General features: G+C 36.3%; 2 protein-coding genes and 1 long non-coding RNA gene across 8 annotated transcripts in view; 1 reads left to right on the top strand and 2 right to left on the bottom strand.

The window, feature by feature from the left end:
• LOC123871914 overlaps positions 1-25,798 on the bottom strand; it is a 575,184-nt gene that overhangs the window by 225,353 nt on the left and 324,033 nt on the right. The gene's annotated exons all lie outside the window — the stretch shown is intronic.
• On the bottom strand, positions 1,148-24,266 carry LOC123871891 (Usher syndrome type-1G protein homolog). 3 transcript variants are annotated; one of them, XR_006797366.1, is made up of 10 exons: positions 23,814-24,266; positions 9,189-9,332; positions 7,337-7,558; positions 6,356-6,582; positions 5,192-5,352; positions 4,483-4,649; positions 3,801-3,923; positions 3,387-3,508; positions 1,923-2,731; positions 1,148-1,557 (listed from the first exon to the last, which is right to left on the bottom strand). XR_006797366.1 is itself a non-coding variant. In XM_045915934.1 (10 exons), exons 1-9 carry the CDS (start codon positions 23,834-23,836, stop codon positions 2,460-2,462), a joined length of 1,461 nt encoding a protein of 486 aa, XP_045771890.1. In that variant the 5' UTR covers positions 23,837-24,266; the 3' UTR covers positions 1,792-2,034; positions 2,447-2,459. The 3 variants fall into 3 exon arrangements, 2 of the variants coding, with proteins under 2 accessions (XP_045771889.1, XP_045771890.1); XM_045915934.1 differs by lacking the exon at positions 1,148-1,557 and having other exon boundaries at positions 1,792-2,034; positions 2,447-2,731; XM_045915933.1 differs by lacking the exon at positions 1,148-1,557 and having other exon boundaries at positions 1,790-2,731.
• LOC123871879 (uncharacterized protein K02A2.6-like) lies at positions 13,627-18,167 on the top strand. 4 transcript variants are annotated; one of them, XM_045915900.1, is made up of 3 exons: positions 13,628-14,655; positions 15,228-15,876; positions 16,642-18,167. In XM_045915900.1, the coding sequence occupies exons 1-3, from the start codon at positions 14,623-14,625 to the stop codon at positions 17,946-17,948; spliced, it is 1,989 nt and encodes a 662-aa protein (XP_045771856.1). In that variant the 5' UTR covers positions 13,628-14,622; the 3' UTR covers positions 17,949-18,167. The 4 variants fall into 4 exon arrangements, with proteins under 4 accessions (XP_045771857.1, XP_045771856.1, XP_045771855.1 ...); XM_045915902.1 differs by lacking the exon at positions 13,628-14,655 and having other exon boundaries at positions 15,380-15,431; positions 15,677-15,876; XM_045915901.1 differs by lacking the exon at positions 16,642-18,167 and having other exon boundaries at positions 13,627-15,431; positions 15,677-15,765.

Genomic DNA, 25,798 nt, shown 5'->3' with positions numbered 1-25,798 from the left:
TAACCCTTTTTTATAAGGAGCGTGAAGAAAACCATACAAATACCTGAAGAAATTATGAGTATCATTGCCTCTCGCTCATATTTTGTGTTGAACAAGCGAGAGGCAAATAGAAACAGCGCCATCTTGAATTACTTTGTTAATTAATATGGAGTAATACCTAGTTAATTTTATTCCGATTAAGTATATATTTTGTTTTTTAAGGTAAAGCAAAGAACCGAAAGAAATAATTTTGTATAATTTTAGTATTTTTGTACAATATAATAAATAAAACTTTTCTCTTACTATTCCTTTGATTACTAAATTATGACTGATATTTATAATCCGTCCTATTTGACATAATATCGAAATCAAAATTCGCCGATTTCTTAATTAATTGTATTTAATTATCACATTATAGTCACTTCGAATAAATATTTCTGTTAGTTAAGCGACACTGTAAATTAATCAATTTAGATTTATATTGGTACTATTATTATTGGAGATTTTAGTGTATTTTCAACTTGAATTTGTATTTATAATTTCGAAAATAAAAATTGTAAAATTGAAACATGTTTTTTTTCTCAACCCTTTGATCATAGACCACAGAAACTGAGATCGAAGCAGAGCGGAGCGGATTCGTGAGGAAAATCCGTCATGGATACCACGGTCACGGGGGAGCATGGTGGTTATGTCGGACCCCTAGCGACTAAAAACCTTACGAAGTTCCATCCCACCGCTGACGACGGAGCACAAGGGACCGACAACACCGCCTACTTTGCCTTGCCTACACTTAACAGAAGCATAAATCCGAGCAAAAGCAATAAATTGCAATCTACAAGCGAAGCCAAAACAACTCCTCTACATATATTTACTACGATATATGGAACCAATACGTATTTTTCCTTTATATAGTCCCAATATATTTATCTCCTTACTTCTACTTTTACAAAATACCATAAGAGTTGAGTTAAATGATACCTAAAAAAGCGAGATATGTTTAGAGGGCACTCGATTTTGCTCAGACTTAAGACAGTTAAAACGAGGATTTATATCCCTACATAATCTGTCCATTTTAACTCTTGACTGACTGACTGAGAAAAGTCGGGTCTATAGTATATCTCAGACTAAAAATACAGTCTAGGATTCAGGTACTAAAAGAAAACACTCATTAAAAATATTTAAAAAATGTATATTTGTCTCTATAAAAATATTTAATATGGCGTATGGATGGAATGGATTGCTTGCAACATCACATCACAATAGGCTTACTATTAAAATGACTTTATATTACTGAATCAATACTTAAATTACTTTTTATAAACACTTCAAAAACGCACACGCACACAAAATAGCAATTCTTTGAATAAATACAATAATTCAATGTTTCATCAAAAGTTTAAATCATAATCTGTACCCGGTAATAATAATCAAAGCTTTATGTTTTGGTACAAAAATATAAGTAAATAAGTACTTTTAATTACTTCTAGAATAACAACTAGTTCACATAAATAGTCAGTAAAGTAGGTACAAAAGAAAACATATTATTGAATAATTGAGGGATGTTTTCATAATAGGGTCCTTTAGGGTCTTGGACTGTTTTATGAAAAGTATCTCAGCCTGCTTAGATAACTAGAATGCTGCTAAAAATATTTTTCCGCAAAAATTACTCTATTTTTAAGTTTAAAAAAATTTCGCTCGTCACCTTGTGACGTCATTGATCGCCTTCCGTAAAAATAAAGCAAAATCACGATTTTTATCTCTTTAGTAATAAAAATAAAATAAAATCGTTTTACTGACGGTCAGGGACCCATATAAATAATGAATTCATGCCCCATAAAATTACCGCTATACAAAATAATATCACATCATTTTATTACTACAGTCCAAGACCCTATTGAAATTATACATTTTTACGGAAACCTGGGTAAGTAAGCGTCTGTGACGTTGTTTCTAAAACATGTGAACATTTCATTGAGTTCGATTGTTTATATTCAAATGAGAAACCAACTACGTTTCCATGGAGAAAACTGGGGAAACTTCTAATATAATTTCTGATAAAACTACCAACCTTAGCAGTAGGTAGGTAGTAGGTAGGTCATAGGTTGACGATTTTAAGGAAAATTAAGTTTGAAAATGACAGATATAGACAATCGCAAACACCTCTGATTGAACACTCATCATTGGTTAAAATGCATTTGCAGTAAAAATATCATCAATTCAGCCAATCACAACAATTGAGATTGTAGCAATCATTGATGCAATAATGCCCAATCGACGAGCAGAATGAAGTCACGATCGCTAAAATCCGAATGCTTCTTTTTAGTAGCGCGCTAAGTTTGGTTAGCAAAATCGTCGTTACAATAACGTGTCTACAAAATTTCATTGGCTTTATTTGATTAATACTCAAATGAGAACCGAACTAGGTTTCCATGGCGAAAACTGGGGAAACTTCTTGTATGATTTCTGGCAAAACTACCTATCTATATAGCAGTATCGATCATAGGTCCAGGATGTGACAACGCATGTTTTCTCTCTTGCACAGCAGTCACCAGCTTCCTATACGGGCCGAGGGGCAAGCCAAGGGACTTCATATCGCTTTCAGTGAGGAGCATCAGCGCGTCCAGGTCGATCTGTTCGTCTTTGAACTTCTGCGTGTATTGCGCGAGGCCCCAGGCTGTGAGGAATCGTTCGAGGGAGGAGTAGCCTGTTTCGTCCGCTTCGCCTTCTTCATCTGAAGTTAACGTTGAACTTCCTGTAGAACATCATAGATGGTTTTAATGAACAGCAGGTGATACCTAATGTCGACGACTTCGTGGAAGCGAGCTAGGTAATTTGAATGGGGCATGGCAGTTTTATTAAGCCCTTATCGATTTCTACATGACAGGGTAGTAAATAGCCACGACAGAAACCTTCTAGTTATTTAGATACTTAGATTTTAAATTGAATTAGCATTTCTGAAGCAGGCGCTATCGCTTGGTTGCACACCAAGCGTAATAGCGCCTACTTTACTAATTGATCTATTTCAACTAGAGTAACCAGTGCTTTATGCCTCTAAGCTTAAGTTCTCATTATTGTAAACTGAACATTTGAAAAGAGCAACCACCGAGTTTCTGGCTGGTTCTTCTCGGTAGGAAGAGCATTCCGAATCAAAGATAGGTCCTTTTGACGACTCAAAAGCGCTCATAAAAGTAAATTTGAGTATGGAAGAATAGAATATATCTAATAAATTTTTTTTTTATTCCAATAAACTTATACAATTTTTACTTTTGAACCGTTAAATGCATCTATCACACACTGGTTCGAAAGACGCACAGTAGAAAATGGTGTCAGTGTTAAAGGTTCATCCACACATGCCGCCGGGTTCGGCCGGTGAATGTGTGGATACACCTTAACATATGATCACTTACCAGATTGTGTGGAGTTCCACTCGGCGGGCTGGTATGCGTGCCTGGCGGCTAAAGAGCCCGCTGAGCCTATTGATAACTCTTCGCTGGCCGGCAATGCGCTCAGGGTGGCTGTTATGGATCGTCTGGAAAAACACAAATTATTACGTAAAAAACTAGTGATTGCCCGCGGCTTCGCTCGCGGAATTTTGAAAACTCTATTCCTTAACTTTATTCCTTGTCTATATATTAAAGAGAACCTTTGCCATGCCAAGTGCGGCTTTAACATTATAGAGATCTCTTAAGCATGCAGGTTTCCTCACGATGTTTACCTCAACCGTTAAAACAAGTGATATTTAAACCTATTATTTGTATTTTGTGGTGCATTAAAGTATATAGGTACTTGTTGCTATAAAGTAGAGGTTAAGAATAAGCTACCTAAAAGCAACGCTCCCAAATCCGGGCCTGTCGAATATGCTAGCGGGTTCCTGCAGTAACACCTCTTGTCCGATGCCGCTGTCTTCGTTCTGCGCCGCCATGAAGTCCGGCTGACTCGCCGACCTGTGGGGCAGTGCATAGTGCAGGTGACAGACATTATGTGTGATGTGTTGGGACTCTGCTGAGTGCTGGTCGATTACCCCAAAGCTAGATATACTACAATCTCTATTGCTGTTATTGGCCTACTTTATGATAATTTTATTGCAACAGTGCATTTTAGCCACTGAAATGAACATGATATTATCGTCGCTGCATCAAAATCCGCCGGTTTTGTACCATGTAGTTCAAGAGATAATCTTTTTATCTATGTGATTTTGATGTAAAAGTAAAGCAAATTTTTTCAAAAAATTACAAGTTTACAAGAATCTCCAGAAAATTTCTGATTTTCCACATAGCGGAATTATCACGCGCAGCGACGTTATACGCGTTATAGTACGCGTGCGCCAAAAAATGACAGTTATTTTTCGTGCCCATTTGAAGCTTTTTCTGTTGTGTTTTGCATTGCTGAGAGCCGTGATGCCTTCTGATAATAGTCAAGGCTTCGATATTTCTGTGTAACTCTTATAACCCAGTGACTTATGTACGTAATGGAAGCTGGATAGAGTTTGTTTTCTAAGCCTACCTTGTAAGCGCGGGTTTCCTCGGCTCGGCTTCGGTGAAGACATCAGCGACGGCGCCGCGTTGCTGCGGGCCCGCGCCGAATGTTCCCACGTACATCACTTCTGAGTCGCGACGCAGACCGCTCAGCGAGGTTATCGATCTACGCCCTGTGGTTTCTACCTCACCAACCTAGAAAAAAATTAATAGGAATCAATTGAGGAACTGGTGAGCAAGACACTTCTCTCATGAATCTCTTATCAAAATGCTTTTTTTTCTTCAATCCAGATGTGTTTATCCCACTAAATACAAATCTGAACTAATTTTGAAGGAAAACGGCAAAAAAATGTGCCAGAAATTCGTAATTTTGAACAACACGCCAAGGTTTCAACCGCTTTCTTTCATTTGTTTGCACCTCCTGTAAAGTGAGTAAAATTTAATTTCGTTTGTTTTGGTCGCCAGCTCCTTCCTCAATTATAATTTTTAAGAACAAAAATTGGAGATCGCTAGGAATCGACAAGACCGCCAAATTACTAACTTTGTTATGCTTAGTGTTATGTACTTTGTACTTACTGTTCTACGTGGTGTACAATTAAAGTAAACCTATTGATTGATTAATTGTGTTTCTACTCCATAATAGAACAGCGGAGCGGAGTAGTTCATTTTTATTTGGGGATGTAAAATCTGTTAAAATTCCGGGAGAAAATATGGAGAGTAGGTATCAATTATAGTACCTTAAAATCATCCTTAGAAGCTGTGGTCTTCCCTAAGGTGCCGTTGCGCATTTTGCTCGCTAGAGCTTTCTTGTAGACCGCGCCTCGGCCTCGCGCGCCCGAGTTTACAGTGCCAACCAAAGCGCTGTACGTCGGTCTAGGCTGCTCTTCCAAAAGATTCCCTGAGGAAGGAACCATTAATAGGTCATTTTTAGATCATCACTATGCATAGATAAGATTATTTATTAATCTATATCTATGTTACAGTTAAAAACTCGGCTTCTATTTAGCGAGTTTTCAGATCATATAGAAGAAGCAGACTGCTTCTTTTATATGATCTATCTCTAGGTAGGTAATTGTTATCGGTTCCAACTTTTGAATTCCCTAAAAGGGTCTCTAAACTTATACAGTAGGTATTAGTTGAATAGTAAATCTTTAAATGTAAAGTAATAAAAATGCAACTATATTATTTATCAAATTACTTTTGGCTCGATCTGAGAATCGAAGCCAGCGACCAGGACCTCATCAGCCGCAATCGACCAACCAACCCAACTAACCAAGTAGACCACCGAGGCAGTCTAAATAGGGCTTTGATATACACCGGTAGGGATGGCATGGACAATGGACATTATAGTGCCGTAACGTGAGACACATTTCGTAGCAAACAACTAATTTTTTAGCAAGAAATAGTTAAAAATTATTTTGCTATAATCCGCCAACAGAAAAAATCTGTATGGTCAAACATGCAGTTACAAGCTAAGCACCGCTTACCTCCCCAACCAAGCAATAAAGCCAAGTTCCCAAGCAAGCACTGCCACCACCACTCACATGCACCACCACACAAGACTTTTCCACTACTCTCGACGCATATTTCACCCCGACACTGGAGCATCCTCAGGAGATTTCGACTTTACAATGCTGTATTGTCTAGTAACTACTACTATACTATTACTTATACTGTACTATTTCTTAAACATGCTTGTTCAGTCACACCTGATAGAAAGTGATTTGAAACGCTTCCCATTTTAGACCACATGACCTAAGAGATGGGAAGAGTTTACCTAGATGTCTAATCACTCTTGTTTTAAATTCAAATTAAAATTACATAGCGGTTGAGATACGGAATAGATAAATCTGAAGAACATACATTGCAAAATGTCTGCACATATAAAAAGTCGCACAAACCTTGACTGGTCGATCGTGTCATCTTTTGCTTCAAAGCCATCAGAACGTTGCTGGGTCTATGCGGCATCGTCGACACCTCCTCATTGTAGCTGTGATCCCATTCCTTCGTCAATTTCTTCAACTCCTTTTCTGCCATAACCTCTGCTTTACTCTGTCTCTTGGTGTATTGTTTTTGTAATTTCTCGTGGTCTTTTTTCGCTTTTTCCTTGAGTGATTTGGCTTTTTTTCTGTAAAAGCAACAATATTTAAGTATAGGCATGTTTTTGAGGTTAATTGTTGATTCTAATTCCGCATATACCAAATTTTCTTTTGCGTAAGTTGTGCTTCTCCAAAACTAAACACTTAACAAAAAAGTAGTTGATAAACGGATTCAGCAGCCCAAATAATACTAGATACGAAATATCTGATAAAAATACTTGTAAATTCAAAGAAACACAAGTATTGCGACCAATTGCGACTCTTCGGATAATTTCAAGATACGGAGATGAGATTGCATTGCACAGAAGATATGGATGAGTTGAGAGTTATCACCGATACACAGCAGTATTGATTCTATTTATGAAAACATCTGTCTAAGTCATATATCTACTGAAGTAATTCCTTGCAATTAATAACGTAACAAACTAATATAGCGAGGAAGTTTTTAGATCTTTCTTTGTAAGTATGTAGTGTTACTTACGTACTTATTTAAAGTGCTTAATAAATAAAGCTAATAAGTGAGATTTCGTTGGCGATAATAATTATATTGGCTCTAAATCGGATCGAAATGTTTGCAATAAAATTGGTAAGTATGTATTAACTTATCATTACTCTAGTTTGCCCGTGGCTTGGTCTAGGCCAAATAAGTAGTAAGTAATTAGGAAGTAGGTTATTGTCTATGCCATTGATTGCAGCTAGTTTTTGAGTGGTATGTCCATCTACATCTATTAGGCACATGTTAGTAGCAAAATTAATAAGCAAACTGTCGGCCTTTTTACTTACTTATCATTATTCTCTAGTTTCCCCGTGGCTTGGTCTAGGAAGCGCAGTATATCGTCTCTGCCATTGATTGCAGCTAGTTCTTGAGCGGAATGCCCATCAACGTCCATCGCATACATGTTGGCACCGAAGTTTATGAGGAAGGTCACGCATTCCTTGTGACCTCTAGCCGCTGAGAGATGTAGGGCGGTGTTGCCGAAATAATCAGCTTTGTCGGGCTCACCTCTATAAAAGATAATGGAAATTTATTTAGTATTTAACAGGATAGGTGAAATTATTTTCAAGCTAGTGGTAATAAAGTAGGTATTTACCTACACACAAATTGTCTATAGCTATGTCCTTTGCACCATTTTGGTTGCCTGCCCGGCTAGCATGGGCAGTAGATAAAAATTATATCCCCCGATTATATCCACTGATGTCATAGAAATCAGTGGATATAACCGGGGATATAATTTTTATCTACTGCCCATGCTAGCCGGGCTGGAAGAGATCGCTAGGTAGCGATAAGGCCGCCAAATTGTACCTATATTTTGTTGTTGCTTTGTATACTTAAATGTTTTCCTGTACTAATTTTCCAACTATATTCATTATGAAGTATATTCATTCATTCATTGTTGTTTTTTAAAAAATACGGTTTTTCCTCCGACATGGCGATCGGAGACTATTCTAGGTCGGTAAATAGTAGGTACCTACCCCGAAATGACTTTTTGCTTTTACATTTTACTCTAAATTAATATCAAGTACTTGCTGCATAGTTCGTTGGGGATAACTAGCAAGTTAACAAAGACATGTAAGTACATCTTAACAGGGCTCTCTCCGTCACTCGTTCCTGCTCGTTTCATACAATCGTAGTTCCAATTTCATTTGAATATTAAGCAACCAAAGTCCATGAAATTTTACAGACATATTCTAGAAACTAATATCTGTGTCAGTGGTGTTTTAGATTTTTCTAAAAATATGTAGTTTTAAAATTACAGGGGCTTAAAGATTTGTATGAAAATTTTTAAGACCGCGTAACTTTGAAACCGAATATTCTAACAGAAATCTGGAAAACCACAGACATAGATATTAGTTTCTAGAATATGTCTGCAAAATTTCATGGACTTTGGTTGCTTAATATTCAAATGAAATTGGAACTACGATTGTATGAAACGACTGACGGAGAGAGCCCTCTTAAGTCTTCTGTTAAGATTTCTTTTAAGATGATTTCTGTCTCAGTCAAGAAATAAATCGATCGACTTGTAATTTTAGAAAGCGTGGGCTTGCCGCTATCTAATCTTGGTATATTTTAATATTTACAGATTAGATACTTACTAGACATTATTATTTTAATTTGTAACTAGGTAATGTACTTATACCAACTTTTTATTGAAAACTACCCAAAATGACAAAGTAAATATTAGGTTAATTTTAAGCAAATTAACATATTTCTTGAATTATTTTCACATTTTATGAGTCAGCGTCTTATATCGAGTTGTCTTTATCAAATCGTGTTATCTTTAAAATCTACAAAAAATTATATTGGTAATTGATAGATAGATAGATAAATAAAACACAATCTTATTATGATAAAGAATTTTTTTATCTTGGAACATAAAATGACAAAGTAAAACAAAATAATTACTTAAGTATGTACTTACTTTGCAAAAATCTATATATAATAAAATAATTGATATTTATAAATTTTAATAAACAATTACTTTATAAGTGACTGTTAACCTGAAAATTAAGCCTAAGTCCACAAAAATTCAGCACTGTTTTGTTGTTAGTCCTGTCTACTTAGCACTTTTAGTCCTAATTCCCAAAATTAGTTATTGCCATTGATAGTTATTAATGTTATTATCTTATTTCTTACCCCCTTCCACATAACAATCTCAAAGCTTCAATGTGTCCCTCGAAGGCAGCCCATAACGTGGGGGTCATCCCTGATTCATCCTTGTTGTTGCACTCCTTCCTCGTCGCCTCCCGGAGGACTTCCAGGAGGCCATCTTTGGCTGCTCTGTAATGAAGACAACCCGTTTTAATTTACCTGCAAACCCTCGACTTTAATTCTAAATTCTAGGGTTTGCAATGTCATAACGTCGCTTTAGGTTCTAAAGTTCAACTCAACTCAAATCATTTATTTAAAGTAGGCACTATTGTACTCGTTTTGAAAGTCAGAATCGTTAGATTTGTAAGATTTATAGTGGTGATAATTAATTACGTAATCTTAAACTAAAGCTACGAGGGTTCGAAACGCGCTCAGATGTGAGAGGCTCTTATTCTAAGGATCTACAACCAAGGTAGTTTTAGTAGTAATTTAAAGCTCTCCTGTAAAGTTCATAATTGACTTCATGGCGTCACATCTTATGCGGCGATAAACTAAACAGAATGTTGCAAATACACTCTCAACACTCACTGTACATCTGCTGGACATAAATTCAGACCTTGGGAACTTTCCTGCAAAGATTTTTCCGAACGTAAGCAATCCTTGCATTTATAGTGGAAAAGATTAATGGAAATTCGGAAATAGGTGTTGGCATGATGCAATTTTTAGTTCTTCTTGTCCTTTATCCTACGCTATGTGAGGTCGCCACATGTCTTGTTCTTCCATTCACTTCTGTCATACGTCAACGCATTCTCCACCCCTATTACATACATACCTACCCTCATTCACGCAATTTATCCCCCTTTCCTCCTTCCACATGCATATTTAACATTCTTCTAATTAAATGATTTTCTTCACTCCGCATTACATGCCCATACCATGCCAGCCTATTACCCCTGTCTTTTCTAGCACTGGCGGTACTCTCAAACTTCCCCTTATATATTCATCCCTTATCCTATCCATTCTTGTCATACACAACACACATCCATCTCAACATTCGCATTATGTTAAGATACAGAAGTCGCAATTTGCACCGTAATTTGCCCAATTTTCTCTATATCTGACAAAATTGATACAAATGATAGTAATCAAAATAATTTCACCATTTCAGATAAATACCTATATATGAAAGACGCGGAAGCAATGAAAAGTGAAGCATGGCATCGTCGCGGGCGGTTACAATGGCTAATGACTTTCACCGAGATGAGGCAATGTCGCTGTGTGAATTAGACTTGTTTACGCGCACTGAATCACGCAGATTACACGCAGGGATTAACATCTGAAGCCGTGAACTGGGCTCTGAATAAACAAGTGTAAGTTAAAATTTATAACACCCCAGACAAGTGAAGGTTACAGTAACTAGAAAAGAACTGATAACTTTCAAGCGGCTGAACCGATTTTCTTAGATTATAGATAAGAAAACTCTCGATGAAGCCACCTTTCAAACAAAAAAAAACTAAATTACAATCGGTTCATTAGTTTAGGAGCTACGATGCCACAAACAGATACACACGTCAAACTTATAACACTCCTCTTTTTGGGTCGGGGGTTAATAAATAGAGTTCTTCTCAGTCGTTTCATAAGCAAAATTTACCTATTTAAAGAAGGACTGGTGCTCTACCACCAGTTCGGAATGCAGATTCTGAGTGCAGTTTCCGGGCAGGGTAGTCGTGGTTTTTTAAATTTTAGGGTTCCGTACCTCAAAAGGAAAAAGGAACCCTTATAAGATCACTTTGATGTCTGTCACTTTGTTTGTCTGTGTCAGTCCGTATGTCAAGAAAACCTATAGGGTTCCTACTTCCCTTTGACCTAGGGCAGGTAGGTAGGTTTAATAGCACAAGGGAAAAAATCCGAAAACCGTGAATTTGTGGTTGCATCACACAAAAGAAAATTAAAATGCGTTCATGAAGAAATTAGTTTACTAAATCATATACGAGTATGTAAGATAGCGCAGGCCGTCATTGACTTGCAGTGTTCTACATAAAAGTGTTAGATTACCTTGTACCTACAGAAGGTACGGAACCTTCCGTGTGCGAGTTCGACTTGCACTTGACCGGTATTTAATTACGACTCGTTTACGTCAGCTTTGTTAGCCACGAGCACCGTTTGTTGAATTAATCTTCTTCTTGTTTGATTAATTGAAAGGATTCGTCTTTAATTAATTTTTGCCGTACGATACAAGGTTACCGCGTCATTCGAAAGTCGATTTACTAATCAAGAAACTGTTATCAGCTTCTGCGATATCTATTTGCTTAGTCATTACCTTTACCATGTTATGGTTATCTAAACAGCATATTTTAGCACTGATTGTATTATCGTCATCTCTATGACTGTCCACAGCTGGACACAGGTCTCTTGCAGGGGTTTCTTTCAGGGCCTTGACTCTTGTATTGCATTTATCTAACGGCTATCTGTAACTCGATTTTGTATGTTGCTAAGATTTGCTTGATTCATAGTATATCGACCTTGTGGGGGTCATTGTTATAATGCGTAAGTAAAAAGTATAAGACAAGAATACTTTAGCCCATCGGTGCAAAGGCGAGCCTATTAGTATTATATTGTAGCATAATATTTAAGCATAAAGAGCTCATTGTGCATTGTGTTGGAACTCTTTTTTTTACCTAGTCAGTACAAATTGTTCGTAAGACCTTTGAACAAACGAGTTGTGAACTAGGTAGGTACCTATCTACGGTATTTAAAATATTTTTTGAATAAGCCAGTTGCCTAGTGTTAATTAAGTGTACTATGGTACTTACTGATTTTGAGCACACCTAAGAATATTCGCATCCTCTTCTTACGAATGTAATATGAAAAGAAAAGACAAAGTTTGACAGTTTTAAATTTAATTTAGAGCTGTCAAACCTCGTGATTTTAGTTGCCAGTCGCGATCCTATTGTTTAAATTTGTAGCATGCACTAAAATTTCTATAAATGTAAAATTAATGTTCTGTCCTTTTTTTAGTAATATTAAAAAGAATAAGATGCAGATACTCTAAATTGAGTTTAGAGAAAGACAACAGAATCGGCGCCAATGATTTTCCAGGCGGTAAATATGGTTCAGATTCAGAACTTAAGATGACTAGACGTGAGACATCGATGTACGTGAGAGCCTTCGGTTATTGACCGTAAAAAAAAGTTGCACGTAGTAAGCTGAAACTAGTTCGCGATAAATTGTGCTAAACTGACTAGTTCGCCGTTGTCATAACTATTAAGTATGTTAATTTAGTTATATTTAGTTCGTTAAAGCGTCATTCAAGTTTCTTTCAAATGTAAATTAATGAAGAAATCTGCATGGTCGTCGTCCAGCTAGATACCTACGGTTCCATATATGTCTCATTAGGATATCCATGCGCCGCCTGGATCCAGCGGCTTTCTCCGTCTCGATCAACTTGTCTTAGTGAGTGGTTAGCCTGCGCTGCTCTTTCCAGTGCGAGGGTCTCGTTCCAGTATTTTGCAACCATAACGTCTATCGGTTCTTCAAGAAATCAACAAATAATATGAATGAACTAACAAATAATATGAATAAGCTGCCGGAGAAGAACCTGAGCTTAAGATTGTCATAGGCTTAAGGCATTTAATGATAAGACGATACGATAAGATAAGGACGAAAAGAGCAACCGCCGAGTTTCGGGCTGGTTCTTCTCGGTAGGAAAGGCATTCCGAACCAGTGGTAGATGCTTTTGACGATTCAAAAGTACTTGTAAAAGTCTAATTGAATAAAAATATTTTGAATTTCGATAGATTTCTCTCAGGAATTTTCAGCTACATACCCTATTAGTTACTTAAGTTTCCTTTAAGATAATTTTGAGATCCCGGACCTAAAAACTAATCCTCATCAAGCCGGTTTCAAGATATCATGGTCATTCGAATTGACTAAATTGACAGATGTTTTAAGCTAAACTTTTTAAGGATAATGTAGGACGACATAGTGCATCTCATGATCCCAAGCCACTGTAACGTCTATTAAAACAAGATGTCTGTGGTTTCCTACTTCAAAACTTCGGGTGTTAAAAACACTCGCTAGCGCTACATTTAGTAGGCGCGTTATTTTCTGCATATAAATGTTAATATCAACATTTGAACAGTACCCAGTCACCAACACCGGTAAACTAACACCTGTGCTGATAATCGATAACGTAGAGCAAGTGAATTTGACATCTAATTCTAATGCGTTTAAGTTCTAAACGGTTTGTCAGTTACATTGCAATTCGTTTCCCTCATAGTGGCATAGTTGCTGAAGCATAAAAGTGCAGGGTGGTATTGTTGTTACATACGCCTAGTTATCATGCACGGTGAAGTTTATGGAAAATTTTTCAATATCCATACTTCCATACTAATATTATAAATGCGAAAGTGTGTCTGTCTGTCTGTCTGCTACGTTTTCACGGCTCAACCGTGTTATAAGTAGTCTATAGTCTATGTACGTCATCTGTCAATGTCACACACAGACAAAAAGAAATGTCTAGAATGAGGAGTCGATACTTAAGTCCTAGAGTCTAACGTGTAACTACTAACTAGAACATGTAATACCTAATAGAATAAAGGATCAGTCAAAGTAACAACGTATTTTATTATATGGTGCCAGAAGCGGAGCACGAAGTGACTTCGAAATATAACCATGCCCGACACTAAAAAAGACACGCCGCATGGTGGGCGACCTGAGGTGGCGACTTCAAACAGGCTAAACATCGTAGGAAACCTGAAGCCGATGAGCCTGGAAGGCAATCTGGCTGTCAACTGGAGAAAATGGCACCAAACGTTCACAATATTTCTAAAGGCAAGTGGCATTTCCCAGGAATCTGATGAAAGAAAAGTCGCAGTCTTATTACACTTCATAGGCGCTGACAGCTTGGAAATATTCAACACTTTCGGTCTAGACATCGAGAAAATCACATATAGTGCATTAATTGATAAATTTGAAGAATATTTTGTTCCAAAACGAAACATAACCTATGAGTGTTATAAATTTTTTACTACTAAACAAAAAGTAGAAGAGAGTCTGGAAGATTTTTTAACACGCTTAATAAATAAAAGTAAATCATGTGAATTTGAAAGTCTGCAAGAAAGGATGATTAAAGATATTTACATAACAAATATGCATGAAAATTATCAACATGTCAGGGAAAAACTTTTACTTGAAGACAATTTAACCTTAGAACGGGCTAGAAATTTGTCTAAAAGCATAGTGTCAGCCAAGTCTCATGCAGCAGAATTCAAAGAGTCTACTAATGTCTTCTTCCAACGTCAGTCAGTCAAACAGTCATCGTCACAGTCAAGAACAAGGTCACAGTCTCAAAATAGGAACAAATGTACTCGGTGTGGTCAAATTCATCGATTTAAGTGTCCAGCTCGCAATGCAAAATGTAGAAAGTGTCTTATTATAGGTCATTATGCAGCATTGTGTAAGTCTAAACAAGTAAAGTATGTACAACAAGAGGAAAATTATACATATGAAGGTAATGATTCAAAGTATTTGTTTGTCGGACATTTGAATTCAAGTCTATCTACAAATTCAGATTGGAGTGTCAATTTCTCAATTAATAATATAAATGTACAATGTATTTTAGATACTGGAAGTGATGCTAATGTCATGTCATATAATTTGTTTCAGTCATTAAATGTCATTGAAAATTTTTCACCTTGTCATGCCAAAGTAACATCTTATTGTGGAAATAGTATACCAATATTAGGTCAACAAAAGCTTGAATGTACCTATTATGTAAATAGTCAACCTCAGTCAAAATTAATTAATTTTATTATAGCAAATGTGTCGTCTCCAACTGTCATTGGTAAAAATACATGTTCAGAGTTAGGTCTTATTAAAAGAGTCTTTAATATTGTCAAGTCAGATGATTGTCAAAGTCTAGGTCAGAATTATGAGTCAAACTTAGTCACAAGTCAAAGTCAAAGGTCAGAGTTTAATAACTGTCTTGTTAACAACAATAATTGTCAGTCACAGTCATATGAAGGGAATAATTGTCATGTTCAGTCAAAATCATACTATATCAATAAAAATTATAATTTACAGAGTCTTTTGTCTAAGTATAAATCTGTATTCGATGGATTGGGCTGTCTACCTGGTGAGTGTCACATTACTGTCAATAAAGATGTCCGTTCCAAAATTGATCCACCACGGAAAATTCCATTCTCATTACATGATAGACTGAAGAAGGAATTGGACCATATGGAAAGTCTGGATGTCATCACCAAGGTTACAGAGCCAACGTCATGGGTGAGTTCACTTTTATTAGTCGAAAAGAAAAATGGTCAACTTAGAGTCTGTCTTGACCCAAGAAATTTGAACGAAGCGATATGTAGATCACATTATCCAATACCTACTATTGATATTGTGCGGTCTAAGCTACATGGAGCATCATATTTTTCTACTCTGGATGCCAGCAGTGGATTTTGGGTTATTTGTCTTGATACAGAAAGTTCAATGTTGTGTACGTTCAACACCCCATTTGGCCGCTACAGGTTTAAAAGATTACCTTTTGGTATCAACTGTGCCCCTGAAATATTTCATCGAATTATGACAGAAACATTCGGTGTACTACCTGGAGTCATGGTGTATGCTGATGATATTTTAGTCTACGGCAAGGATAGTCAAGAACATGATGAAAATTTACAAAGAGTCTTTAAGAAAGCTCAAGAAGTCAACCTGAAATTCAATAAAAGTAAGTGTAAATTTGGTCATACACAGGTTAAATATTTAGGGCATATATTTTCAAAAAATGGAGTGTCCCCTGACCCAGATAAAGTCCGGGCTATCAAAGATATGCCGTCTCCTGTCTGTCTCAAGGATCTACAAAGATTTCTAGGAATTTTAAATTATCTGGGAGGATTTATAAAGAATTTGGCAGAGGAAACTGAACCTCTACGTCTGTTATTAAAAAAGTCAAGTGAATGGTCATGGAATGAGAGTCATGAAGCTACATTTACACGTTTAAAAAATATTATTTGTCAAGCACCAGTTTTGTCACACTATAATGTCAAAAAGTCAGTAGTTTTGTCAGTTGATTCAAGTCAGTCAGCAGTCGGTGCAGTCTTGCTTCAAGATGAACATCCAATTTGTTATGCGTCTAAAACATTAACGTCAAGTCAGAAAAACATGGCACAGATTGAAAAAGAACTGTATGCCATTGTCTTTGGATGTATTCGATTTCATCAATATCTTTATGGCAAAATAGTCACAGTTGAAACAGATCACCGTCCTTTAATTACTTTATTCAGAAAGCCCTTAGCTGAAGTCCCAACACGTCTGCAGAGGTTAATGCTGAGAATACAGTCCTACGACTTAAAGGTTGAATACAAACCTGGCACAAAAATGTACATTGCTGATTCATTATCACGTGCAGCTTTACCCGAGTCTAGTGAAGATGAGTTGGATGAAGAGGTCATGGTTCATGTCAACATGCTAGTAAAAAACTTACCTATTTCAGAAGAGCGTCTTCAGTGGCTAGTCCAGGCTACAGAAAATGATGAATGTTTGCAGCTACTTAAGAAATACTATAAGGAAGGATGGCCTGATAGAAAGTCAGAAGTCAATAAACTAGTACTACCCTATTGGAACTGTCGTCATGAAGTACATGCTGTCGGTAATTTATTACTTAAAGGTAACAGTCTTATAATACCTACAAAATTAAGGTCAGAAATTTTAAAAATAATACACAGTGGTCATCAAGGCATTGAAAAGTCAAAGAATTTCGCCAGAGGAGTTGTGTATTGGCCATTGATGTCACATGATATACAGCAGTGTGTGGAACATTGTGAAACATGTTTGTCACACAGGAATGCCAATCCACCAGAACCTCTAATGTCACACAAAATTTGTACTTTTCCTTGGGAAAAAGTTGGAGTAGATTATTTAAAATTTAAAAATCAAACTATACTTGTCATTGAAGATTATTATTCAAATTACATTGAAATTGCTAATGTCAGTTCAACAGGAGCCAAAGCTCTGATTAATGCGCTGAAATCTATATTCAGTCGTCACGGAATTCCTGTATTTTTGAATTCGGATAATGGACCTCCGTATAATTCCCAGGAATTCAAACAGTTCTTAGCGTCATGGAGTATAACTCATACCACATCTAGTCCATACTTGCCTCGTTCTAATGGATTAGTGGAGTCTGGAGTAAAAATTGTAAAACGCATACTTACTAAATGTGCAGAGTCAGGCGATGATCCATATCTTGCTTTATTGCAATACAGAACTACACCTAGAAACAACTTACCGTCTCCGTCTGAGTTACTGATGTCCCGTCGTCTCAGAACGCTCATACCTACTGTTATAAAACATCTGGAACCTAAAGTAATGAGTCATAGGATATATAAGAAAATAAAACAACAGAATAATTATAAACAAAAGTTTTATTATGATAAAAAGTCAAAAATTTTGCCTAATGTCAAGAAAGGAGATAAAATTATGTTTAAAAAGTCACCAGAGTCAAAATGGCAACCTGGAGAGATTGTCAAAGAATGTGAGCAACCTCGATCATTTATAGTTGAAGCTCCAGACGGGTCAACATACAGGAGAAATCGTCAACACATATCTTCGCATTTTCCAAGTCCAACTAAGGATATAAGTCAAGAAAAGAAAGGAGAAAGTCCAGTAAGTAGTAAGAATGTCAGTCCAAAGATGGAAATGAGAATGGAAGAGTCTAAAGAAAGTAAAGATGAGGGAATAAAGAGAACAATAAGTGGTAGACAGGTCAAAGCCCCAGTTAGATTTCAAGATTGTATGTAAAATAATTAATCATAAGCGTTTAAGTAGATTTTAAGTTTTATAAAAAAGTCAAACCATTGTCAGTCTGTAAGTTTAAAGTAAATATTAAGTCAGTTGTCAATATGTAAGTTTTATAAAAAATTGTCACGCATTCGGTTAGTCCTGATATGTTCATAGATGATAGATATTAATGTCTTTTTAAAAAAATGAAAAAGGGAGATGTTATAAGTAGTCTATAGTCTATGTACGTCATCTGTCAATGTCACACACAGACAAAAAGAAATGTCTAGAATGAGGAGTCGATACTTAAGTCCTAGAGTCTAACGTGTAACTACTAACTAGAACATGTAATACCTAATAGAATAAAGGATCAGTCAAAGTAACAACGTATTTTATTATAAACCGCTGAACCGATTTTAATGAAAGACAGAGTTAGCTTACATCCCGGGGACGGACATATTATGCTACTGTTTATCCCGGAAAATCAAAGAGTTCCTACGGGATTCGTAAGATTCCGATTTATATGAAATTTAGTACATAGGTAGCTTACGCCTCGTAAATTGACTTTTTATATCAGAAAAGCAAAGAGTTCCCACGGGATTTTTAAAACCTAAATCCACGCTGACGGAGTTGCGGGCATCATGTAGTTGTTCTTATTGAGTGGAAGGTAAATGGTAGGTCGTGGATCGTGGGTAAAAGAATCCAATGTGTCACTATGCATGAGTGATGAGCATAGTTCAGGGCTAAAGTTTGACTGACCCTGGCTCCTCGCTACGCAGTGCGTCGACATTGGCACCGCACGGAAGTGTAAGGCTGTAGGAGACACGCTCTACGGGTCATTAAAACGGTTCAACGTCCTGAATTCGAGATATGTGACGAGTTTATTATAGTCACATTCTGGGAAATTAGACACTGGATCATACGATAGGACATGAGTTTGTCATCTAACTAGAACTAGGGAAGGCAAGTATAAAAACGCCATAGATTTTTTGCAGACGTAAAAGAATAAGGACATTTCGAAATGTAGCCAAAACTAGCCCTTTTTAACTCTCACGGACTTTTCTTATCTCTATTTTAGTGATTATATTCTCTATCAATTTTAGCCATTAGCAACTTAATTGACTGATTTTTTCGGGAATAAATGAGATTTCATTAATTAACAACCGCAAAGTTATAATAAATAGATATCATAAAAAGTTCAAGCGGTAAATAAGCAATAGAACTGAGATTTGCTTATTATGAAACTAGCTGATGCCCGCAGCTTCGCCCGCGTGGATTGGTCAGATCCCCTGCAGCATCAGGATTGAGGAGTTGGACTCCAAATTTTTTATGAAACAATGTCGCAAAGTTCCTCTATCGATTAAAAAAGAAATGACGCAAATCGGTTCAGAAATCTCGGAGATTTCGGTGTACATAGGTAGAAAAACACAACTCCCTTTTTGAAAGTCGGTTAAAAAAGTAGCCTATTTTACTCCCTGGTCAATTCTCTACTTGTATGTGAAAACCCCGTCAAAATCGGTCCAGCCGTTCCGAAGATTAGCCTTTTCAAACAGACAGACAGACAGACAGACAGACAGACAGACAAAAATTTTAAAAACGCGTGATTCAGTGTTGGTATCGTTCAAATAACCATATGAGCTTAATATGAGGTAGTTATTTCGAAATTACAGACAGACACTCCAATTTTATTTATTAGTATAGATATGCCCCTTCCAGCCCGGCTAGCATGACATCAGTGGATATAATCGGGGGGTATAATTTTTATCTACTGCCCACAATTGTTAGCGTTCGCGAAATGATTGAGTAGGTATCTATAATCTATCCCACAAACTGTATTTATTTACTCAAACACTTAGTTGCTTAGCGATTTTATGAATTCTTATTCATTGTAATCTATTTGTTAGACCATAGTTAAATCGATGTTGTAATTAGTTTTTCAACAAAATTGCAGGCTGCAACACTCTAATTACTGTCTAATTACATAATTATTGGATTAAGGTTGATGCTTTTTAGATTGCATCCGTAGTTACTCCGTAAGAAGGCTGTCGGAACATCTAGCTAATTATAGAAGTTGGATATCACTTCCAGTGTTTAACGAGAGAGAATTTCCGATTTCTACGTAACACGCACTTAACACAAAGTTGTTGAGGAAGTGTGCACTTTATTTTGATTGCCAGAAGGTTTATTTTTATTTAAATAAGGATGGGCCCTATTTTTTACGGTTTGTGTACATTCATATCTCGTTTGCTATTTGATAGGAACGTTTATAGATAAGTGGGTGAGCAGGTAGACTTTCCGTGATTGATATTATGCAAGGGTTTCTAATGCGTGCTAATGTATCCTGTCAGTCATGAATCTCATGAGTCATGACCTAATTAATAGTAGAGTCAATGAAGCCGTAAAACAAGCAATCTTAGGAAGTCCTCAGAAACAGCTCCGATTTTGATGATTTGATTCCATTATACGGTTGAACAAATAAAATCCATACTGCAAGAGACACGACGAGCAATGGATCGTTCCATGCCATGCTGGGTAGTGACCAGTGGCGTGCACAGTCTATAGCCAGGGTAGGCATAAGTTAGGTAGTTGCCTGTTTACTAGTGGTCATGATGAAAAATGATCATTGAACTATTTGAATCAGGGTAAGCAGCGCTTTTATGCCTCTATAACCTGCACGCCGGTGCTGGGTAGGTATATACCTACTCATTTACCGTGTGCTATAAACAACACAGTCCGGAAAAGAACGGGGTCTAACTGACATTGTTTTGAAAGTCTCCGGTCGAAATGGAGTTGGGCAGGGCATGTCTGTAGGATCGCAGATGACCGATGGACCCGTTTGCTACTGGAATGGAGACCACGTACCGGAGAAAGAAACGTAAGACAATCATCCCGTTGAGTTAAGATCACCAAGCTCACGGAATAGACTTAGAGGAGGCTTTGGAATCAAAACCTTTTTTAAAATCAGGCGAAGCTGCCTAGCTAAAATAATATGAAACTACAGAAACTACAGAAAGTGAAGTGCATTATCCTTGTCCTCGATTTACTTCTCACAAACCTCAGGCCTACCGTTACACACACGCACGCACGAACGCACGCACGCACGCACGCACGCACGCACGCACGCACGCACGTACACACACGCGCGCGCACACACACACACACACACACACACACACACACACACACACACACACACACAAATCATGTGCGATCAGGCCGGTGTTCCGGTAGTACTAGAAGTAGGTAGGTAATTAAATCAGTTAGTTTTTATGGAGTGTCAGGGGAGTGCTACAGATTGTAACTAAAAATCTGTGTCGCAGATAAGTGTGAAAGTACAGTAATTACTTACCTAAAGGTATTTTAAGCAATTAAGTATAATATCACTTACTTTCACGGTAGATAAAGGAAAACATCGTGAGGAAACCGGCGTACCTACCTACCTAACTGGGAGCTTTCCATAAGATGTGCAGAGTCTGCATAGACTCCGCACTAGGCCACCGTGGCGGTCTTTGGTCTAAGACCTTCCTATTCTTACATCTTATTTCTTGAGAGACATTCTTATATGCTCAGTAGTGGGCTTATGGCCATTTAAAAAAAATTAAAAATGAGCTGGCAATTTTTTTTTCATTGTTTTAATTTTTAAGTAGGTACTACAACTAATATAAGTGAATTTTTAATCTTCTAAGGGTTTATTTACGAGATTAAGAACCAGGTGATCAAAAAATAATGAATTTATCCCTTAATTTGCTGTTTCAGGGTTCCCTACCTAAAAAGGAAAAACGGAACCCTGGTACGATTACTTTGTTGTCTGTCTGTCTCTCTGTCCGTCTGTCTAGAAAACCTATAGAGTACTTCCCGTTGACCTAAAATCACGAAATTTGGTACGTAGGTGGGTATAACACAAGTAAAGGAATAAATCTGTAACGGAGAATTTGTGGTTACATGAAAAAAAATATTAAAATATTGTGTTCATAAACAAATACTAATAAAATTAGTATATTTTCTATTTGAAAAATAAGATAACTATACCAAGTAGGGTACCATATGAAAGGGCTTTACTTGTACATTCTAAAACAGATTATTGTTTATTTTTATGCCAAATAGTTTTTGATTTATCGCGAAAAATTACGGGAAAAGTACCAACCCGAGTACAGAACCCTCGGTGCACAAGTCTGAATCGCACTTGGCCGGTTTTTTTTCCGTCACTATCAAGTTATCAGCTATGCAAAAAATTAATAAATTTAAAATGTAGCGTTAAGTGAAATGCCGTGAAGCAATTAACTTAACTTCAACTTAATTACGTATGCCTAAAAATAGAAAAAATAATGATCTTTTTATGAATAGAATAATATGAAAAGTACCTGTCTGTCATTTACTCGTTTTAATTATTCAAATAAGTAGGTACTTTACCTAATTTGAGTAAAGCACGATCTGCACAACTACAAGGCACATTTTTTATGAACATTTTAATTACTTATAAAAAAAACTTAGTTAATTAACTATACCTTATTAGGTCTGACTAAAATAACATGCTAAAGTCTGTTCACTAACATAGTACCTATTGTCATACCCGCAGGCGCACTTATTATATTGCTTACCTAAGGAAAAACGGAACCCTTATTGGATCACTTTGTTGTCTGTCTGTCTGTCCGTCTGCCGTGTATGTCAAGAAAACCCTTCGTCAGTCCTTCCCGTTGACCTAGGTCCTAGAATCACGGACAGGTAAGTGGGTTCATAAGTAAAGGGAAAAATCCGAAAACCGTGAATTTGTGGTTACATGACAAAAAAAAATTAAAATGTGTTTATGAACAAATAATTAATTAGTATTTTCAATTTTCGAAGGAAGACACTGTAACTACACCAAGTGGGGTAGGTAGGTATCATATGAAAGGGCTTAATCTGTACGTTCTAAAACAGTTTTTTTATTTATTATTATGCATAATAGTTTTTGATTTATCATGCAAAATATTGGAAAATATACCTGAGTACGGAACCCTCGGTGCGCGAGTCTGACTCGCACTTGGCCGGTTTTTCACTGCCGGCCGGTTATAACACAGAGTAGACACTCATGTGGTTGTATTGTGTTATACAGTTTATGCGTAAAAAGAAAACATAATTACCTACGATTACTTATCTACCTGTGCAATAATTATTTAGCTTTTATATCGATGAATTTAATCTTATCTTCTGACGTAGCCTAGGTAATGAATAGATAATACTGAATGAGTGGATAATGTTGAATGTTCTCGTTCGTACTAAATTGTACGCCCATATTAATTAAATCTTAGGGCAGAATCAGATGATTTTATCCGAGATCCGAAATTCCATTATTATCAAGATTCATGAGCATGGTGTAGGAACCGGCAGCGACTTGGTCCGTGTGGAATTTGACTTCAAAATTCCATGGGAACTCTTTTTTACGCGACTGCGGCAAAGCCAAAAGGAAGGGTTATGATTTTATATGTATGTATGTTTGTATCCAGATTCTATGTGTTCCACCATAGCGCCTAAACTACTGGACCGATTTTGATGAATGAGGTGTCAATTGATTCGTTGTAAAGGTCCGGGTGACATAGGTACGCCGTACGAGTAGGCTACATTTTATACGAAAATAAATTACCTAACGGATGTTACATCAAAAAAAGTGGGGGACTCCAAAAATTTTTTTTGGAATCTTAGATACCTAGCTACTACCTTAGGTATTACCTGTGTACCTAGGTAGCTGTAGGTACTTTTTTTTCGAGACCCAGGATTTTACAATGCGTTGGATTTTAGTTATTTATTTACCTATAGTACCTATCTATTATTTACTTATCTACGTAGGTACCTACTTACGGTCTGTCTACTAAATTGCAAAGAGAAACTTAAGAAGTTGTAGGTACTTACTTGTGAAATCTATCTGTAGTCATGTTGTTTATATTCTAGGCACGATAATAAAATCCAAAGAAACTCATGCAAGAGTTTATTCAAGTCATTTTCGAGAAACACTTTAGTTTGTTTTTAGTAGGTACCACAGCACTGTGTAATTGATAACACGGAAAAAATTTTATTTGTAATTTTGTCACGGTTTACACTTCAATAATTCGACCAAATTTTAGTTTTTTTTTTCTATACAATTTTCTCACAAAACTTTTTTTTGCACACAATCGTAATTCGTAAATTATTATATTATTGAATACACATCGAACTAAAAGTCAGAATAATTGATTTTATTATATGTAGTTTAGTTTATACAGTAAATAACTATTGTTTATAATTTTGCACTTTCAAATTCGCTATAAGTTTTATCAATAACACCTGCTTTCTGGGAAAAGGTGAATACCTACTAAACCACTGTGAAGTTAGCAATGATTTGATTCAATGACCTTAAATTATACTAGCGCCATCTACAGTTACATAATTACATTAGAACTGTTGGTAAACCATAGACAACACAAATAACATAGGCAACAGCGACATCTGTTATTGAGTAGAAAACTTATAAGACAGCTTCGGAACAACAGATGGCGCTCTAAGTGTAAAAGTAGCTTTTAAGTACAGTCGCACACAACATTTAGGATGTGAAAATTAAATTTTTATTAGAACAATAATGAAGTAAAAGTTTAATTTAAGTAATTCTCATACTTTTGAAATTGACACACAGGTAGATACTCGCATTCGCTGTTGATTGATTTAATTTAGATAAATTAAAACTTAAAAAGTAAAGAGATAATAGGTACTGAAGTGTGTAGGTATAATACTGCCTGTCTGCTATCAATTTTACCGATTTGGCTGAAATATACAGAGATAGCTTGCATCCTGGAGAAGGACAAAGGCTAAATTTTGTCCCGAAAAATCAAAATCATTCTAGTCCCAGAAGATCGTTCACGCCCAGTTACTAATAAAATAATCATAGTGATTTTAGAAAAAAAAAACAATATTCCTATGGCCGAGAATATGAAATATTTATATATGAATATTATATTTTTATATTTGGAAGTGGTTATCTAGGCTACTCGTATTCGCCGTACCAATTTCTAAGACTAGGCCCCACAATTCACTTTTTGGCAAGGGCATTATGTGGTTGCCAAGAAGTAACAGCACTAAAAATTTAACTAAATCAGAGTTTTTGTGCAAGTGGGCCTTTTTAAAAATTTATAGACTATAGCGCTTGGCTGCAATCAGATTTGCTGGTAAGTGATGATGCAGCCTAAAATGGAGTGCGCTTACCTAGAAGATGCTTACCTATTCACTCTTGACTTGAAGGTACCTACTTACCTCTATTAAAATAAAGCACTTGTAAAAGTTTACTTGAATAAAAATACATTCTATTCAGCTATTCTATAAAAGTTGAGGGGAAACCTGATTATAAGTGCCTGAAGCCAAAACAATAAACGATAAATTAAAAGGATTATTGTTAAAAGGCAATACTGATAGCGATTCGCGATCTACCGTACTCAGCGATAACGTTATACAAATATTTGAGATCCATTAGACGATTATCGGCTAATGCGTTTCACATGTACCTCTTCAGTCATCCATTGCCGACAATATGCTGAAAGAATTGTTGGGTATTATCTTTGACACCATGCAAATCAAACTGTCATAGAATTTAACATTACTTATCTAATAGCAGAAAAAACAAACATACTTATTTACTAATCTGTTAAAGGTATCTATTCTATAGTTTTAATTACCTTTACAGGTAGTCATTAGGATTCCTACCATTTTGTCTGTAAGTATAGACAAATGAAAAGTATCTTTGAATCAACTACGCGTTGAACCTGTGTGCTTTGCGTAGGTTTTGGGAGGACATTCCAATAATTTGTTATAATTATTAAGATAATGCCTGCTTTTTCTGAATGACGCTTAGGTAAATGAATCTACAAATT

The sequence above is a fragment of the Maniola jurtina genome, chromosome 14 (genome assembly GCF_905333055.1).
Source record: "Maniola jurtina chromosome 14, ilManJurt1.1, whole genome shotgun sequence".
NCBI classification, from domain to species: domain Eukaryota; kingdom Metazoa; phylum Arthropoda; class Insecta; order Lepidoptera; family Nymphalidae; genus Maniola; species Maniola jurtina.
Note: the sequence above shows the minus strand (reverse complement) of the source record. Positions and strands in the feature narration are given on the sequence as shown.

Bases quoted from the DNA above. Each gene is read 5' to 3' on its own strand.
- LOC123871879 (XM_045915899.1), top strand. From the start codon at position 13,818: ATGCCCGACACTAAAAAAGACACGCCGCATGGTGGGCGACCTGAGGTG. The intron at 15,877-16,641 runs GTAAGTGTAAAT...TACCTATTTCAG, and splicing joins CAACCTGAAATTCAATAAAA to AAGAGCGTCTTCAGTGGCTA.
- LOC123871891 (XM_045915933.1), bottom strand. From the start codon at position 23,836: ATGACTACAGATAGATTTCACAA. The intron at 7,559-9,188 runs GTAAGAAATAAG...TATCTTTTATAG, and splicing joins AGATTGTTATGTGGAAGGGG to AGGTGAGCCCGACAAAGCTG. The intron at 4,650-5,191 runs GTACTATAATTG...ATTTTTTTCTAG, and splicing joins CTTCTAAGGATGATTTTAAG to GTTGGTGAGGTAGAAACCAC.